General features: G+C 54.5%; 1 protein-coding gene across 1 annotated transcript; it reads right to left on the bottom strand.

Annotated features, from left to right (window-relative positions):
• Positions 1-1,161: 1,161 nt before the first annotated feature.
• LOC132087159 (proline-rich protein 2-like) lies at positions 1,162-18,211 on the bottom strand. Its single transcript, XM_059493205.1, has 3 exons — positions 18,127-18,211; positions 1,708-1,954; positions 1,162-1,453 (listed from the first exon to the last, which is right to left on the bottom strand). The coding sequence occupies exons 1-3, from the start codon at positions 18,209-18,211 to the stop codon at positions 1,162-1,164; spliced, it is 624 nt and encodes a 207-aa protein (XP_059349188.1).
• Between the last annotated feature and the right edge of the window lie 564 nt (positions 18,212-18,775).

Genomic DNA, 18,775 nt, shown 5'->3' with positions numbered 1-18,775 from the left:
GTTTTGTGTATACCGGGAATTTTGGGGGGTCATGGTAGATTTTTGGGGGTTCCCAAGGGGGGTTTTCAGGGGTCCAAAGGGGGGATTAGGCGATGCCAGGGGGAACCCAAGGCTGTTTTGGCGCACCTGCTGGCAACAGAGATGGGGATTCCCTGCCAGGTATGAACCTTCCCAGGGGGATCTGGATGGGTGTTGGGACGTCCTGTGGGAATTTTGATGTCCTGGGAGGGTTGGGGGGGGTCTGTATGGGGTTTTGTGGTCTTGGGGAGCTTTTGGAGAGTCCAGGGATGATTTTGGGGTGTTCCAGCGGATTTGGGGCTCCCAAGAGGTTTTGGGGGTACCTTGGCAATGCTGGCGACAGAGCTGGGACCCCGTACTGGGAATGAACCCCCTCACCAAGCACAGGCAGCGTCAGCGTGTTCAGGGGGATCCTGGGGGCCCGGGGGGTCATTCCAACCCCCAGGGGACCCCAAATGCAAAGGGACCCCCGAACTCCCCTCAGCGCTGGATCTGCTGCAGGCTGGGGGGCACCAGCACTCAGCCCCCAGCCCCACCATCACAGGGGGCTGTGGAAGAAATCTGGGGGGGCACGGACAGGTCGGGGGGGGACCCCCAAAGTCCTGGGAATGGGGGAACACAGGAGAACTCCCAGGAATCCCCATGTACGGCTTATGGTGGACCCAGGAGGAGTTTGGGGGGCTCGGTGGGTCATGGGGGACCTCCAGGAGTCTTGGGAGGGGGGAAGAACAGGGTGACCCCCAGGATGGGTTTGGGGGGAAGCGAATTGGAGCGTCCAGATGCCGAATCCGATGAGGAGAACAACGCCGATGGCAGCGCGGACAGACCCAGGGAGCACCAGGGTGAGATTCCCGCTGGATTCCGGCTCTGGGAAGCACGGCATGGTGAGGCGGGGAGGGGAGCCCCCATCCTGCTGCTCCACATTCCCAAAGGGAGGAATAGGGGTCAAGGGGTCTCTGGGTCAAAGAAAAGGGGGCTCTGGAGGCTAGGAGAGGGGGGATGGCCGGGAAGAGGGTGCGGGGGTTGTTGGTGACGGATAAGGGGGCGCAGGGTGGAACCCATGCCCGGGAATGGCGGTGCGGGGGGACAGCGGCGCCAAAGAAATGGGGGTTCAGGGGCCCCTCGGTGCTCCGGAACGGGCGATCACAGAGTCCCGGTGCCGGGGGTCCCCCTCAGCTCTCGCCGCCCCCCGGGCACCAGGAACGCTCCCAGCCCCAGCGCTGGAGCCATCGCGCTGCTCTGCTGCGGCCCCGCCCCCTGAACCGCCTCCGGCCCCGCCATTGGCGCCGCTCTGTGCTGCCCGCCAATGGCGCCCCGAGTCTTTGGTGCCGTCACCGGTCGCCGGGCAAAGGGAGGCCTGGGGGTGAGGTGCCCCGGGCTGGCCGGGAATGGGGTCCGGGGGTCCCTGGGCTTATGGAAACGGGGGATCCAGGGGCTGCCAGAGGAGGGTACCCGGGAAAGGGGGTGCAGGGGATCCTGCAGCTGGGGAAGGAGATGCGGAGGGTCCCAGTCCGCAGGAATGGTCATTCAAGGGGGTCCCCGGGAGGCTCCCCAAAGCCCCTGCCGGGGGACAGCAGGAGCTGGCTCAGGAGCTCTGGGCAGAGAAAAGGGGGTGACCCCGGCTTGGGGGGCACATGAGGGACTCACACACGCTCCCGGGGGGACACGACCCCCGGGGACCCCCCTCACCTTGTCCCGCAGGGGAGGCCGAGCCCCAGCCCGGGCAGACGAAGCCCCCGAGCCCCGGCAGCATCTTGGGGGGGCGTGCGGGGCCGGGAGGGGCAGGATCCGGGAAACGGCGGCGGCTGCCGGGGCCCGCGGGTGCCTGGGAACCGCGAACGCGGCGGCGGCGTCTGTGACAGCAGCGCGGCCTCAGCTGCCTGAGAACGCGGCCCTGGCTGGGTGTGCGCAGCCTGGGCTCCTGCAGGCGGCTTCCCTGGGCGATTCGCAAAGGGAATTGTTCGCGGAGCATTGGTCTCCTGAAAGAATTCCTACACCTGCAGAGCATTGGCCTCTGCAAAATTACTACACCCGCAGAGCATTAGCCTCTGCAAAATTACTACGCCCGCAGAGCTTTGACCTCTGCAAAGAGTTCATCAACGTGCATAGCATTGGCTTCTGCAAAAGGTTCCCGAATTTCCTTTGAAGGTAAAGATTGACTCAAGTTGAAGTTCTTGGTTTTGTCTCATCTGCACTCTGAGAGAGAATGCCAAAGGGAAATACAGGATGGGATAGTGCCCGTCCTCTGGTGCAGCAGTTCAGTGGTTTGCCCAGCTGAGTGCATGAGCAATATATGCTCTACTGATTGTGCTTTTTTTTTTTGCACTGAAGAAATGCAACATTTTCTAAATGTACTGGTCTATACATTTTTCCCTATAGTGATTGCTTAAACTACTTAAAGGTGAACAAGTTCTGTTCAAGTTTCAGTGGGTTGTTATCAGCTGGTTATTAAAATTATTAGGGAGATGCCTCTGAATTGCTGCAGCAACCTGGCTGCCCTCAGCTGACATTCTGGCCAAAAGCCTTGTGAGCACATTAGAGAACCCACACAACAGGAATTCCATCCTTGGGGAGGGAAAGCGTTTCCCTATGTCAGGTTGCACAAAGCTCCTGCTCTTGGATAATTCCTGGGATGGCACATCCACTTCTCTGGAGAAACAGTTGCAGTTTTGTTCCACTCTCGTCACTGTAAAATATTTCCTCCTTCTAACAAATGTAAATCCCACCTCATTCACTTTAGACATATTGACCCTTGTTCTGCCACTGCAAGATTTGGGAGAAAATACCTTTGACCACTGTTTTTCATTTTCACAAACCTTGGAGAGGACCCAAACATCTCCCAAGATGGGGTTTGGAGGCCTCATCACATAACCAGCAGGTGGAGGCTGCAGGCTCTGGGCTCAGTGGGGTGGAGACTGAGGATAGAAAAGGCATAGCCTGGCAGGGGCTGAAGGGTGGTTTCAGAGAGGCTGGAGCTTTTCTTCCTGGAGGATATAAACATGAGAAGGAAATAATGGCACCAAGGGCAGCTGGGGAAGCCCAGCCTGGGCAGCAACAGAAAGGAATTTCCCTGCCAGGGCAGGGCTGTGGTGCAGCACGTCCCCAGCAGGAACCTGGAGCAGCCCCAGGCTCTGTGTGGGCAGGCAGAGGCAGGCAGGAGGCAGAGCTGTCAGCAAAGGAAGGGCCCAGCCAGGTGGGGCAGCCGGGGGATGCCGACAGCCTGCAGGGACAGAGGCACAGGGCAGGGACACCGTGGGACAGCCTGGGCTGCACAGGGCACAGGGATGGGCAGCAGCTGCAAGACAGCCCTGCCAGAGCCAACATGGGCAGCACTTTGGCCATGGCTGCTGGGTCTGGGCCTGAGGCCACGAGGGGACAAGTGACCCTTGCAGGCCTGGGGCCTCATTGCCTCCTCGTCCCTGCTCAGCAGCCTGGCAGGGGCCGCCCCATGCTCCTGTCCCTGGCATTGCACATCCCCACATGCCAGTGCCCATCCCGGGAATAGCCCTGAGTAAGGAGGGAGGGACAGGATCTGCCTGGCCAGGGGCTGGGGCTCAGACCTTGGCCCTTTGCATTCCTCAAACACATCCAGGTGTGCTCAGCACAGAGACACATTTGCCTCGCTTGTCCCTGCCTGTCATCAGTGCTTCCAGGGTTCTGCTGTACCTGGAACCTGGGGACACTTTCTCAGTCCTGTCCCTCAGTGGGACCCATTAAATCTTCTAGCAAATTCAGTGTTTCAATTGAACTTTGAGTTCTTGAGAAGTTTTTAAACACACTCTGAGGGACTGAGTCTGATGCAAAGAGCACCAAAGCCCCAGAGGGTCATTAAGTCCCTGTGCTGTGTCGGTGCTGCTGAGCTGGGCTGGGCTCCTGGCCCAGAGGCAGCTCCTGGCAAGGGCAGCGCTGCAGAGAGACAGCTCTGGCCAGGAGCAGCTCCTGTGCACAGCCCAGCAGGGCTGGGACGCTGCCAGGGCCCCTCAGGGACACCAGCAGGGCACAAACAGAGCTCACAGGGGCCCAGCACTGGCAGGGGCTGTGGGATGGCCCAGAGGGGGCTGTGTCACAGCAGCACCTCTGTGGCTGTGTCACAGAGGCACAGAGCAGCTGGCATGTCAGCAAGGGGCTGTGTGACAGCACAGAGTGGGCTGTGTGAGGTCACAGATTGGGCTTTAACATCACAGAGTTTGTTGTGTGAAGTCATTGAGCAGCTACAGCATCATAGAGGGGACTGTGTGACATCACAGAGCAGGCTGAGAGGTCAAAGTGTGTGCAGGGACATTACAGAGTGGCAGTATGACATCACAGAGAGGATTGTGTGACATCACTGAGGGGTTATGACATCAAAGAGCTGGCTGTGACATCACAGAGTAGGGTGTTAGGCCATACTGCAGACTCTACCATCATGGAGGGTGGCTCTGTGACATCAGAGAGTGGGATGTGACATCACTGGGTGTCTGAGTGACATCACAGAACAGGGTGTGACATCACAGGATCAGTGTGACATCACATGGGGCAGTGTGACATCACAGAGTAGGCTGTGTGACATCACATAGTAGGCTGTGTGACATCACAGGGGCTGTGTGACATGACAAGATCAGTGTGACATCACAGGGGTAGTGTGACATCACAGAGTAGGCTGTGTGACATCACAGAGTAGGCTGTGTGACATCACAGGTGCTGTGTGACATCACAGGATCAGTGTGACATCATATGGGCAGTATGACATCACATGGGTTGTGTGACATCACAGGGTCAGTGTGACATCACAAGGGTGTTGTGTGACATCACAGGGGCTGTGTGATATCACAGGGGCAGTGTGACATCTGAGGAGCTGTGTGACATCACGGGGGCTGTGTGACATCACAGGGGCTGTGTGAGGTCCCTGGGGAGGTCACTCTGCCCCAGCCACCCTCACAGTTCCCCCCAGAGCAGTCCAACCCTGCTTGTGCACAGCAGGATTCCCTGTCCCCCCGGGTCCCCCCGGCCCCGCAGCCTCCTCCAGAGGATGTTCCACGAGATCGACCCCAGAGCCTGACACGGGGACGGGGGGCCGGGGCCCTGGGGGTGGCACAGGGGGACAGGGACCCTCCGGCAGCGTCCCCGTGTCCCCCAGGGCCAGAGCCTGGGCCAGGGCTACTTCATCCTGTTACAAACGAGGGCTTGAGAGCACTGAAAAATCCCCAGCAAGGGAGCAGCAAAAACCAGATTGAAAATTAAGGGAAAGCAGCACAAAGTTCCTTGGCAAGAGTCACTCTGCTCCTAACTGGACACTTCAGGGAAACAAAGGCACACCAGGGAAACAAAGCAACAACAAAACCAATCAAAATCCAGGCAATCAAACCAGAAATTAACTAAGAACTGTCAAAATTTGTGCACCTGAATGTGTGCCTAAAGGACAGTGAAGGCAAGGATAAAATGAATGCAGCCTAAAAGCTAAACAGAACTCAAATTTAACAGGCCTTGATTGATACCTTAGACTTCGGCATTTAGCAAAAGAACAGCACTTGACAGTATTTAACCTTACTTATAACCTAGGACTTAATGATTTTACAGTGGAAAAACACTTAACAATATTCAGCTTAGCTTATAACTTATGTTAAACTTCACTACTTAGCAAAAGAAAAACTCTTAGCAGCATTTAACTTAGCTTACAATCTGTGACTCACCCTTACCTACAGGCCTGACTGGCTCAGCTATCCAAGGCACTCAGACCCCTCAGAGAGCAGCATTTCTGCCACATTTCCCCAGCACAGGCACTCCTGTGTGCACACAGACACAAAGAGTCAGTGCAAGGCACCTGTGAGAAATTCCCCTGAGGGCAGGAAATGCTCACTGTGGATCCTTTGGCATCTCCCCAGTGGGCAATGGGCTGAGCCTGGAGGAGTGGGGGGATCGGCCCAGGCTCCATTGTTGTTCAGGATCCCCGAGTGCAGCAAACGGGAGAGTTCCCGGCTGGGAGAGGCCCCACTCAGAGGGAGTGGCTGGCCCAGGAGAGCTCCAAGGGCTCCTTTTGGAGCGCTGTTTGCAGGGCCCCAAGAGAGGGGCTTCAGTCCCAGCAATGGTTCATCCTGGCTGCACTTGGCACCAACAGCTTTCTTTGGCAGTGTGAGAACAGGGATGTTGTGCCACTGAGGGAACAAAAACAGTTCCCAGGGCTGCTGCTAAAGGCAGCAGCAGTGCCTGGGGCAGACAGTGTTTGTGATGAGCTGCAGAGGAGCTGAGCCCAGGGGCTGTTGGCCAAGGCCGAGGCCCAAGGAGCATTTCTCAGCTGGCAGGGCAGCCTGAGAAGGGGAGGGGGGAATGCAGCAGCACAGGACCATGGAACCAAGGGACCATTGTGACACTGTGCGCCCTGTGAGACCAAGGGACCATTGTGACACTGTGGGGCCCTGTGAGACCAAGGGACCCTTGTGATACTCTGGGGCCTCATGGAACCATGGAGACCATGGTGACATTGCTGGGCCCCATGGAACGAAGGGGACACTACTGACACTGTGTGACTCCATGGAATGTAGGGATCATTGTGCCACTGAGAGGCCCCATCAAACCAAGTGTCTATTGTGATACTGCAGGGCCTCATGGAACTGTAGAGACCATTACGGCACTTTGGGGTGTCATGGAACCAAGGGGCCATTGTGACACTGTGAGACCCCATGGAACCAAGGCACCCTTGTGACACCTCAGGGCCCCATAAAACCAAGGGAACACAGAACAGGTCTGGCTGGTCCCAGCGGCCACCTGACTGGTCCAGCTGACCTTGGCATGTTGAGGGTCTCTTTTCATCTGCTGCTCAAACACTGGGGCTTCATGCTTTCCTTCCTATGGAAAAGAACTGTCCTTCTTCTCCAGGCACCCATGACCAGAACTGGGATTTCACCACCAAGTTTCCTTATATCCAGGCATTATTCCCATAGCAATATTGCCAGTACAAGTCTGTCTGGCAGTGGTTTCACAAGGGTCACCACTCCTCTGTCCCCAAAACTCTGGGACAGACTCTGTGCTTTCCTTCCTATGGAAAGGAACTGTCCTGCTTCTCCAGGTGCCCATGGCCAAATTTGGGTTCCACCTCCAACACTGCCTATTGTGACAGATTGGAGGAGATTGTTGGCTTGAATAATTTTGTGTGTGTGGGAGGAAGGAGCAGGTCCAGCCTTGCCCTGCCCTGTAAGCCCAGCCCTGCCCTGCCCTGTAACCCCAATGCCCCCAGAGCCTCTATCCCAGCCCAGCAGTGGCTGCCAGTGCCTGGCACAGCACAGGCAATGCTCCACAGCCACCTCTGCAGCCCCCAGCCCAGCTCCTGAGTGACCAAATGACCCATAGTCCCAGCTGGGGGAAGGGCCCAGGAAGACCAAGGGGTATTTAAGGCTGACCACAAGGCAAGCACACATTTTGACCCTACCTCCTCTTGGAATTTCCATCTGAACAACACTGGAACCCAGGTGTGGGTTTTTCTCTGTATCTTATTTGTCTTTCTATCTTTGTCTGTCTATTTCTTCTAGTTCTTTCCCCTTGCAAATTTTGATTAACTTAAAATTGAACAGGCTTGGGTTCCTGTAGTTGGATGGGCACGTGAATACTTTGAGAAGTGTTTTTTGTTGATTGACTGTCATCTTAAATCTTTGCCAAAGTTTCAGTTATTTTCTAAAGTTGCCAGTAAAGGCTGTTTTGTTGTTTTGAGCTCCTGAGAATGTCTTGTTGGTATTTGTGCAGTAGATCCAACGCAGAGGACACAACAGGTATTAAAACGCATGCCCCTTTCCAGGCAGACACCAGTTGTTCTGATGTTCTGCTCATCCAAGCAGCTCTCCTTGTAGGGCCCCAGTACCCTGAGGTGCCAAGCTGAGATTGGCACCTTGCAAGCTGATGAGTCTGCTGGAATTCCATCCTGTCCCTCAGCAGCCCTGCATTTCCCTGCTCCAGCCTTGGTCTCCAGGACAGCCATGGAGCCTCTTTGGGCTCTGGACGGTTCCTGCAGCCCCAGGGGGAACTGAGCTCTGCCTTTGGCACAGTCAGGCCTGGCCAGTGCAGGCCATGCTCAGCAATTGCTTGTGTGTGCCTGGCCTTGCTGTCAGCCCTGGCAGTGGCTGCCTGGCCCCTTTGTGGCCCTGTGCTGGCCCAGGCACGGTGGCCCAGCCCCTGTGCAGGCCCAGCCCAGGCCAGGAGCATTGCGGCTGGGAATGGCCCCTGTGCCATGGTGCCCACAGCAGCCTTGGGGCTATGTGCCCCATGGCCTCCCTGCTGGGCAGCCTCTGCCAGCTCCTGCAGAGCCCATGGCACCTGCGGGGCTGCACAGACAGCCCTGACCTAGGCTCTGCCAGCCTCTGGGCCAGCAGAGAGGCAGCCAGGGCTGGCCATGGCCGGGAACAGGCCCTGAGCCCCGCAGGTGGATGGAGCTGGGCCACAGCCAAACTCAGCCCACGCCAAAGCTGGGCTCAGCAGCCAGGGCTGCCAAGGGCTGGGCACAGAGGCTGGCGCTGAAAAATGTCCTGGGCCCCCTCCCTGCTCTGTCCGTGCCACCAAGGGCACAGAGCAGCCTCCTCTCTGGGCCACCTGCCTGTTTGCAATGCCTTGCACAGGCGCTGGCCCTGCCCCCCAAGGCCTGGCCTGAGTCCTGCCCCTGCATGCTCAGCCAGGCTGAGATGGACACTGATGGTTTCTGGGCCAGGCTCTCTGAGCCCAGCCCAGCTCCCTGCAAGCTCTACCAGCTGCCCTGAGCTCTGGGCAGCACCAAGGGCCTCTCCCCAGCCCAGCCCAGCCGGCTCTGGCCCCACAGCTCTGCTCAGGCCAGGCTGCTCTGGGCACTGCCCCACAGCCTCAGCCCCTGGTAAGGGCACAGCAGCAGCTGCAGCTGCCACAGGACTCAGCCCCAGCCGTGGGGGAAGGTGCTTGGCCAAGGCCAAAGGAGGCTCCCTGGCTGCCCTGCTCCCCTCGGGCTGAGGTGCTGAGAGCTCTACAGCCCCTGCTGCCATCCCATCTGCCCAGGGCAGCACAAGAGCCCCGGCCTTGGTGCCCTCAAAAGCTGCTCCTGCTCCAGGCCCAGGGCCCAACCCAAGCTCTGTGGCTGCCAATTTCTGTTCATTGCTGCTCTGATGAGGATGGATCCTCAGCCATTTGGAGGTTGCTGATGATTTTTATTACTTCACAGGTCTCTTCTTTCTTTGGCTCTTCAGTTCAGGAATTCATTGAGAAAAGCTGATAAACATTTGTTCTAAATACCCAAACAAGACAAGCCTATGGGAATAATTCAAGTCTTCAATCTTTCTGTGGTTAATTACATAGCTTTCACAAGTGTATTCAATGTGAATCTACTATATTGAAAACAATGAAGAGAGAATTGTTGTGTCCTGTTCAGTTTTCTTGTCCTGTTCATAGATTGGTATCAGCAATGTCCAATTGATATTGATCCCCAGCACCTCCTAATGCAGCCTGAATTGAAATGAAAATCAAGACCCTTCATGGCTGACAGTCAATCAGACTTTGTCCCCACCCCCATCCCACCATTTCCCTCATCCAAGCCCTGACACTCAGAGCAGCTGAGGAATGGAACCACATCCAGGGGTGTCCCCAGGGCTCAGGTTTGGGGCCCAGTCATTTAAATCTCTTTATTGCTGATCTGGACAAGGGGATAGAGGGTAGCCTCGGTCAGTTCCCAGGTGACACCAAGCTGGGTGGGAATGTGGCTGTGCTGCAGGGCAGGAAGCTCTGCAGAGGGCAGCAACAAATCTTCTACACTGGAATTAGGAAGGGCAGACTTTGGCCTAGTTAGGATTCTGATTTGGGGAGTACCAAATCAGGTACTGATTTTTTTAAGGGACCTCTTAAAAAGGAAGGGGTCCAGGAAGGATGAAGACATTTCCAGAAAGTAATCTTAACAGGGAAGGAGCAGCCAGTCCCAGCATGCCAAAACATGAGCTAGTGAGGAAAATGACTGTCCTGACTGCCCATGCAGCTTTTGTGGGAACTAGAGGAATAAAGGACTGGCAACACAGGAAGTGGTTAAGGATATTGTTAGGCTATGCAGAAAGAAAATTAGAGAGGTGAAAGCTCAATTAGAACTTAACTGGCTGCTTCTGTAAAAGAAAAAAAGTGTTTTAATAAAAAAATATAACAAAAGCAGGAAAAAGGATAATCTCTATTCTTTATTGGATGCAGTGGAGAATATAACTAAAGATAAAGGGGTCACAAGTTCGGCTCCTACACAGAGAACTAAAGTAACTAAAGATAAGGAAAAGGCTAAGCTACTTTACACTTTGTTTGTCTCAATTTTCAACAAGAAGACAGCTTGTCCTCAGGACAAGTGCTCTCCTGAGCTGGTAAATGGGCACATGGAGCAGAACAGCCCCCTGTAATCCAGGAGGAAACACCTGGTGACCTGCAGAGCCGCTCCGATGCTCACAGGTGTAGGGGGATGAGGAAGCTGTGGATGAGCTCCTCAAGCTGCTTTCCATCATTTATCATCAGTCCTGGCTCAGCGAGGAGGTCCCAGGGGACTGGAGGTGCCAGGGTGACCCCATCCCCAAGAAGGGATGGAACAGGGACATGGAAGGAGGAGCTGGGGAACTCCAGGCCTATCAGCCTGACCTTGGTGCCCAGCAAGGTGATGGAACAGATCACCTTGAGTGCCATCCCAGGGCACCCACAGGATGGCCGAGGGATCAGAGCCAGCCAGCGTGGATTTCAATGTCTGCATTGATGATCTGGATGAGTGGATTGAGTCTACCATCATTAAATTTGCAGATGACTTCAAGCTGGGTGTGAGTGTGGATCTGCTGCAGGGTAGGAGGGCTCTGCACGGGGCCCTGGACAGGCTGGATCCAGGGGCCAAATCCAACACAGTGAGCTTTTACAAGTGCAAGTGCTGGTTCCTGCACTCTGGCCACAACAACCCCTGCAGAACTACAGGCTGGGGACAGAGTGGCTGCACAGCAGCCAGGCAGAAAGGGACCTGCAGGGACTGATGGACAGCAGGCTGGACATGAGGCAGCACGGTGCCCAGGTGGCCAAGGAGGCCAGTGGCTCCTGGCCTGGCTCGGGAATGCTGTGGCCAGCAGGAGCAGGGCAGTGATTCTTCCCCACTGCTCAGAACTTGTGTGCTGTTTGAAGTTCTGGGCCCCCCCAATTTAGGAAGGACATGAAGGGGCTGGAGCGTGTCCAGAGAAGGGAAACAAGGCTGGGGAGGGGTCTGAACACAAGTCCTGTGAAGAGCAGCTGAGGGAGCTGTAGTTGTTTATCCTGGAGAAGAGGAGGCTCAGGGGAGACAAGGCAGTGTCAGGGCACAGGTTGGACTTGATGATATCCAAGGTCTTTTCTGACCTTGTTGATTCTGAGATTCTCTGAAACCGCCCTTGCAGCAGTTGCAGGAGGAGCCCTGGGCCTCCTCTTCAGAAGCTCCAGCAGCCCAGGTCCCTCAGCTTCTCCTGCCAGCCCCAAAGCCCATCCTGTCAGTCCTGCAGAGCCTCTGCAGCTCCTCCTCACTGCTCAGAACAGGGAGCCCCAGAGCCAGACACAGCAGCCCAGATGTGCCCCTCTGGCCTGGGGTGCCTCTGGCAAGGGTGCAGCACCAGGCACTGCAGGAGCCTGCAGACAGTTCCTGCAGCACTTGTAGGATGATCCTGCTCCCCAAGGGACATTCCTATGGGGTCAAGTCAGGAACTGCAATGGGGAGTGGGGCCAGAGAGGAAAGGGCAAACAGGGATGTGCTGTTTGCAGGGCAGGGAACAGGGGTGGGCAACAGGAAGAAATTTGTAGCAGGAAGAGGAAAGAAAGCAAAGGTGAAGCAAAGGAAATGCTGAGGGCAGTTTGGGGGTGGCTGCCAGGCAGCCCTGGCTCTGAGCAACGGCACCTGCAGTGGGACAGCAAACTCCCAGCTGATGGGAACAAACTTTCTGGCAGACTGCAGAGGTCAGGACAAAGCTGAGTGGTTTCCCTGGTGTCCCCCAGCCCTTGCTGGCCCCGGGGGCTGATGGCATTTGTGCTCCCTCAGGTTCATGTCCCCACACCAACAGCATGGGGGTGCTCCCCCTGCTGTGTGCAATGCAAACAGGGGCTGCCAAGCCAGTGCTGCCGTGTCTGTGCCTGCAAGGATGGGGCACCTCTGTGAGCTGGGGGAGAGGCCAGGGCTGCAGAGGGGGGATGTTGTTGGCAGCTCCATCAGGACGCTCTGGGATGCTGCCCTGTGCTGTCCAGCGCACTGGGGATGGATCAGCTCCTGCCCTGCTGCTCCTTCCCATCTCCCCCAGGGCTCTTGCAGAGCCCCAGCCATGCTGTTTGTCCCCAGCCTGCCCATGGCCAGCCTGGGGCTGCTCACGGGGCTTTTCTGTGCTGAGCATTGGCCTGGCCGTGTTCTTGGGAGAGCCTGGGCAAGGAGCCTGGAGCCCCCAGAGCCTGGGCTGTGGCATCAGCGCTGCCCCAGCAGTGCCCATGGGCTGTCCCTGCTGCAGCCCCGGCACTGCCACCCCCAGGGCTGCGCCCGGCCCCGAGAGCACTCAGGCCCTACCAGCAACACCAGGGCCACCAGGGCAGCCAAGGGAATCTAGATAGCCCTGGCAGCTTTTGTCTGGGAGGTACCATTGGATATTAGGAATTTTGGAGGCGGATTCTCAATTTTGGCCATGGATGGCTGGACTTGAAAGTGTTTTTTTCAATGGGAAGAAAAGAACGGGCCCCCAGTGTTTTGAAGGCACATGAGGGGTTGCCCCCAAGAGGCCAAGGCCAGCCAGAGCAGTCTGTTCTGGCAGGTTTCATATGGGAATAATCCTTGGATATAATCAGATTTGGAGGAGGAATCCAAATTTCAGCCTTGAACCCCTGGAGCAGAAGGACAGTTCTTTCCCACAGGAAGGAATGCACAGAACTCCAGGGTTTCAGGGGATGATAAGAAGCAACTCTCAACATGCCAAGGCCAGCTGGACCAGTCAAGCAGCCCCCAGGAGGCCCAGCCACCCAGACCTGTTCCATGTTCTTGGATCCTTGAGGCCCTGCAGCATCAAAATTGCCCCTTAGTTCCATGAGGCCCTGTAGGATCACCACAGATCTTGGTTTCCATTAGGCCCAGTGATATAACAATGGTCTCCTTGGCTCTGCAGTGGCAAAATGGCCCCTTGCTTTCCATGGGGCCTTGCAGTGTCCAAATGGTTTCCTTCTTGCCATGGGACTGCACAATGGTCCTTTGCTTCCATGAGGTCACAATGTCTCCAAATGGCCCCTTGGTTCTATTGGGTTCCCCAGGATCACAGTGGCCCCTTGGCTCCAGCAGGCCTGGATGTGTTACATTGGCCCCTTGTTTCCATGGAGACCCACAGTGTCCCAGAGGCCCCCTGCTCCCATGAGGCCCTGGGATGTCACAATGGTCTCATCGCTTCCACGAGGCCCTGCTGTTCCACAATGGCCCTGGAAGTGTCACAGTAGTCCCAGCAGGTTCCCCCGCTGGTTCACAATGGCCTCCTTTATTCTGTAGTGTAACAATGGTATCCTTGGTTCCACCATCAGAATGGCCCCATGGTCTCATGGAGCCCTACAGCCCTTTATAGAGCCCCACAGCCCCTTATGGAGCTCCACAGCCCCTTATGGAGCCCCACAGTGTCATTTTGATCCCCTTGAGACCATGAGGCCCTGCAGTGCTGTTAGTATTCAGAAACACATAATCACGGGGGATTATATGCGGTGCTTTTTATTAAGAGCTCTGGGAATCGGGGTATATTCAACCCAAATCTGACTCCGACCATACATCCGAAATGATCATGTTTTATACTCTATCGTTACATAACTTTCATGTTAATTATTAAACTTATATTGTTCTATTGTATACATAAATTTAGCCCCTCTCTGAATTTCCAACATAGTTTCTCACTATTCTTCTTATGGTTATATAATAATTACATTTAATTACTAAACAATCATCACATCTAACAATTATATAATTTATCATACTGCTTACGCAGGTGCAGTTGATCTGGGAAAGCACAAAGCCTAACATTTTAGATTCTATCTTTAACTTTTTCCAGGGTTCCACTATCAGTGCTACAAGGACCCCTTGGTTATACAAGGCCCTGCAGTGTCACAATGGCCCCTTGGTTCCCGTGGTCCTGAAGTGTCCTAATGGTCTCCATGGTTCCATGATGCCCCACAATGGACTTTTGGTTCCATGAGCTTTCCTACTGCCAGCAGCAGTCTCCTTGGTTCCACAGTGTCACAATGGACCCTTTGCTCCATGAGGTTCATTGTGTAACATGGATGCCTTGATTCCATGAGGTTGTGTAGTGTCACAACAATCTCCTTGGTTCTGCGGCCCTGCTGTGGCTGCTGTGTAACAACAGACCTGTGGTACCATGAGGTTCCATAGTGTCACCATGGTCCCTTTGGTTCCACAAGGCCTTGCTGTGCCACAATGGCCCCTTGATTCCATGAGGTTCTGTACTGTCAACAATGATCTCCTTGGTTCCCCAGTGTCACAATGGATCCTTGGTTCCATGAGGAGCCTGGCCTCCCACATAGACCCTTATGGCCCCTCAGGGCCCCTCACAGCCCCTCATGGCTCCCTCACAGTTCCCCATGGCCCCTCATGGCCCCTCAAAGCCTCCCACAGCTCATGGCTCCCTCACAGTTCCCCAAAATCCCTCACAGCCCCTCACTGTGGATGCTCTGGAAGAGAGAGAGAGAAACAGCAAGTGTTTCTCACAGCAGCATGTGAGAATTTTTAGGGTGTTGTAGGAATGTGATAACTTGTTAAGTATAAACAATCTGCAGGTGGTGTTCTTCTACTTTGTCTTTCTGTTCTTCTCAAGGACAGTGTATAATGTGTTTTTGTTAACCAGCCAATCAAATAGAATAAATCATATCACTCTATAAAAACCGCACAGTTCTCTTCTTTCACTCTCTCTACACAACTGCCTCCCGCCTGTTCCTGTGTCATTCTCGACTCAAGAGTGAAACCTCACAGCCCCTCACAAAGCCTCACAGCTCCCCATGGCCCCTCACGGCTCCTCATGGCCCCTCACAGCCCCTCACAGTTCCCCATGGCCCCTCACGTCCCCTCACAGCCCCAGACGCGGGGCTCCTCCCAGAGGAGGAGGGGTCGGGCCCTGCTTGTTCTCCTTTCATTTCAGTGCCTTCATTACAGCGACAAGTAAAGAAAGCTGAAATGAAGCCTTTCTCCAGCGTTTCCCTTGGGGTTAACTGTGGGCTGAAGCTCTGTGCTGGCGCTGGCCCAAGCGCCACCATCCCTGCAGCCGCCAGGCCTTTGCTGTCCCCCCGTGTCCGTTCCCTGTCCCCGAGTCCCGCCCGCCTCTGGCAGCAGCAGCAGCCCCAGCGGAGGGGGCGCCAGCCTGGCCCAGCCGGGGCTCCCGGCCAGGAGCAGCAGCAGCGCCGGCCCCTTCCCGCCTGCTCCTGCCTCGGCTCCCAAGGGCTTTTTCCAGCTCAATTCTGGAGCAGAGCAGCAATCACCCACACACAGCCCTGACTGCTCAGGGCCCGCCTGTGCTGCCCTGAGCCAGCCCTCAGAGGAAGAAAGGACCAGGTTCCAGCGCTGTTTTCAATGCTCTTTTACTCACCCTGAGGTGACAGGAGGAGGCTGCTGGCGCCTTTGCCTTGGGAATTGCAGATCATGGCTGCTCTTGGCCCTCTTCTGCTTGCAACCTGAATTTTATCCATAAAAATGCAAGTGCCTCTTTCAGTTGGTGCTACCCACTGTGCTTTCATGACAGTGAAGTCAGTATTTTTGTCACAGGCATAAAGATCAGCAGATACTGGAATGCTCACCAGCCCCTGAACACTAAGATGAGGGGACTTAAAGCCACACAGGCCACATTTGTAGCGCTCAAACACAGCTTTGTTGCTGGCATTGTTGAAATAGAATAAGCTGACAGAGGCTGTCACAGAATTTGCCTCCGCAATGTGGAATTAAATCAAAAAATCCACCAGGAGAAACAGAAACCAGAACTTCTCAACTCACTTCATTGCTCCTTCCCAGAAGCAGGAAATGCAGATGCCCAGAGTTGTTTTGCACTGCTGCTGCCCCCAGTTTGAGCCCAGGCTCTGCCCAGTCCCAGTGGGAACCTGAGCCCAGCCCAGGGAGCTCAGCGCACATGGGGCCAGGCCCAGAGCCCCGGGCACGGCCGCCCATTGCGGGGCAGCGGCGCAGAGGGAATGTCCTGCGGCCAAACCTCCTGCTCCTGCCACACAGCGCCAGCCTTCTCCCCCCTCCTCCTCTCCCAGCACAGCACAAATTCCAGCTCGGAGGAGGCTTCTCCAGAGAGGGCTCTGCCTCCTGTTCCAGTTGAATGTCCCTGCAGAGAAACAGGGCATCTTTCAGGCACTTCCACAAGCTCAGGCCTCTCACTTCATAGGGAATCTGGGATGCAAATGGTCTTGCTAAGAAAGCCAAAAGACGAGGGAATGGATTAGTAATTATTAGAAAAATTCACCTTTCTTCCAGGCAAGGTTCACCCGGTCATTCCCTGCATTTCTCCTTTTCAGATTGTTTCAGTCAGCTACTCTGAGAGGTCCATCTTGTTCTGGTGCTTATCATGAACTGATTGTGCTCTTGATTTATGCACCAAGGTGCCAGATGTGGAATCATCCACACTGAATTCAGAAACAAACTCCCTCTGTCAGAGCATTTTCACATTCCAGATAATTTTCAAGATGTCCAGTGACAGGTTGGAATGATCATCACACAACTCTCCACTTGTGGCTGCAGGCTCTGGAGATTCTTTCTCTGCATTCAGCCAGGCTTGTATTCCCTAACAATTCTTTGTACCACCTCCTGTTTTCTTAGCCTGGAGCAGTAACAATGAAAACCTTACCCATAGCACAACTTCCCAGTCCACCAGAAAAAGAAAGGACAAGTTGTCAAGTCCTCAAAACTTTTGTCCTGCTTTGCTGCAAGAGTCCTGCTGCACACAGTGTGGAAAGCCAAGAGAAGCTGCAGTTGCTGGCACATCTTGTGACAAGAGCTCGACCTCATTCTCCAGGAAAGGTTTTTGAAAAGAGTGGACAGGATCACAGAGAAGATTCCTGGAAAACTGAACCAGCTTTCCAGAAGTGAAATGAAAATGGAAAGAAATCATCTGAAATGTTTTCCTGTGGAGAGTTTAGTTCAGGCATGGCTTGAGGAAAAAGGCCACGAAGCCATGCAGCTGAGAGAAAAGTAACAGGTAGCTGTGAAGCAGTTTCAAAGCAGTTTCCAGCCTGACTTCTATAAACAATTAGTCTCTCTCAGGCATCCTTGTATAAACAATAAAGTTCTCAGGCAGTCTTCCCATAACAAAGGTAACATCCTCTCTGGGAAAAGATGGCACCCTGGGAACAGTTACGGAAGTTTTGAGAACCGTTCGTATCACAGTGAGAACACTGATTTTGTTTGATGTAAACAATCAACGGTATTGTAAAACAAAAGGAGTGGTTAGAGTTTTCTCTGTTAGCCTATCATAAAGCTGTATTTTGGAATATGCATGAAGTTCGTTAACACTATTATTTAAGCTGACTGATCGATCAATAAATCGAGTTCGATGCACAATGGTCGTTCTCCCCTCACTTCAACAAATTGGTGACCCCGACGTGATAGCGGACACCACGACGATCGCGGCCACCACGGGGATTGCGAACACCAAAGGATAAGTGAGGACTGGTTCAGGCTCCGAAGCAGCGGGAGCGGCAATAAGCGCGAAATTAAAGTGGAGGAAAAAAGAAAACCGCCGATACGCGCCGTGCCCTGGCGTCCATATAGATGGGACCAGCTGATACGTGCGGCATAAGTCTGGGAAAACGCTGCTAGGTGAAAGTGCGCACTTAAAAAGAGGTATGGAAAGACAAGCCGCATATGAACTTTTTATTACATTTTTGCAAAAAAGGCAAATTAAGGGAATAGACTTACAGAAAGAATTGCAAGGTCTTTTGGCTTATGGTCTGGAACGGGGAGTCTTTGTGAATCCCCACACGGTTCACGAGTTGTCGGAGTGGCGTAAATTTGGTGATATATTATGGCAGGCTACGTTAGACGATGATAAAACTGCTAGGAAAATGGGTAAATTATGGTGGGTCATTAACAATGAACTGTTGCAGTTTCAGGCGGAAAAGAGGGCTGCCTATCAGGCTACTGCCGCTCACGATCGTAATAAAGAATACGATCAAGAGAGGGAGTTTGATAAAGAGTCGGGGACTCCTCTCGGCCCTGCAATGAGGACGGTTTCATTACCGGCCTCGCCACCTCCCTCGGCAAGCCAGGTTCCGAGCCAGGCTGTGAGTCCGGCTACATGCCAGGCTCCGAGCCCAGCTCCGCAGAGCGCTTTACTACCCTCCGCACCGCTTCCACCGCCTCCTTTAACGAGCCAGCCCCCCCTAACGAGCCAAGCTCCGCAGGGTGCTCCGCAGGGTGCTTTATTGCCCGCTTTGCCGCAGGCTATGCATAGCACTTCTGAGTCTCCCGTATTGCTTGCATCGCAGCAGCCAGGGCCACAAACGTGTGTCCCGTTCCCAAAAAGTAATCAGAGCCCTGGGTTGGAAAACGATCGAGCGGTGATGATTGCACGGGAAAGACGGGATGCGTGGGCAGCTCTTGCCAAAGATGCAATGGAGAAGGGAGACCAGGAGTTGATAAGCTTAGCAAGCGAACTGGCTTGTCCGGTTATTTTCACCCCCCAGGCTGGCGGAGGTATGCAAGCGACAATTAGTGCTTTAGACTGGAAGATGTTATCTCAGTTGCGAGCTACTGTTAGCCAGTTTGGCTTTAAAAGCGAACCAGCCAAGCAAATGCTCG

The sequence above is a fragment of the Ammospiza nelsoni genome, unplaced genomic scaffold (genome assembly GCF_027579445.1).
Source record: "Ammospiza nelsoni isolate bAmmNel1 unplaced genomic scaffold, bAmmNel1.pri scaffold_40, whole genome shotgun sequence".
Taxonomy (NCBI): domain Eukaryota; kingdom Metazoa; phylum Chordata; class Aves; order Passeriformes; family Passerellidae; genus Ammospiza; species Ammospiza nelsoni.
The sequence above is the reverse complement of the archived record's forward strand: the minus strand, read 5'-3'. Positions and strand labels throughout refer to the sequence as shown.

What these genes read in the sequence shown, in the direction of transcription:
- LOC132087159 (XM_059493205.1), bottom strand. Translation starts at nt 18,211, where the DNA reads ATGAAACCGTCCTCATTGCAGGGCCGAGAGGAGTCCCCGACTCTTTAT. An exon ending in TCGTATTCTTTATTACGATC is followed by an intron (nt 1,955 to 18,126) that starts GTGAGCGGCAGT and finishes CGAATCGCCCAG; the next exon opens with GGAAGCCGCCTGCAGGAGCC. An exon ending in GGCCTCCCCTGCGGGACAAG is followed by an intron (nt 1,454 to 1,707) that starts GTGAGGGGGGTC and finishes CTCCTCTGGCAG; the next exon opens with CCCCTGGATCCCCCGTTTCC.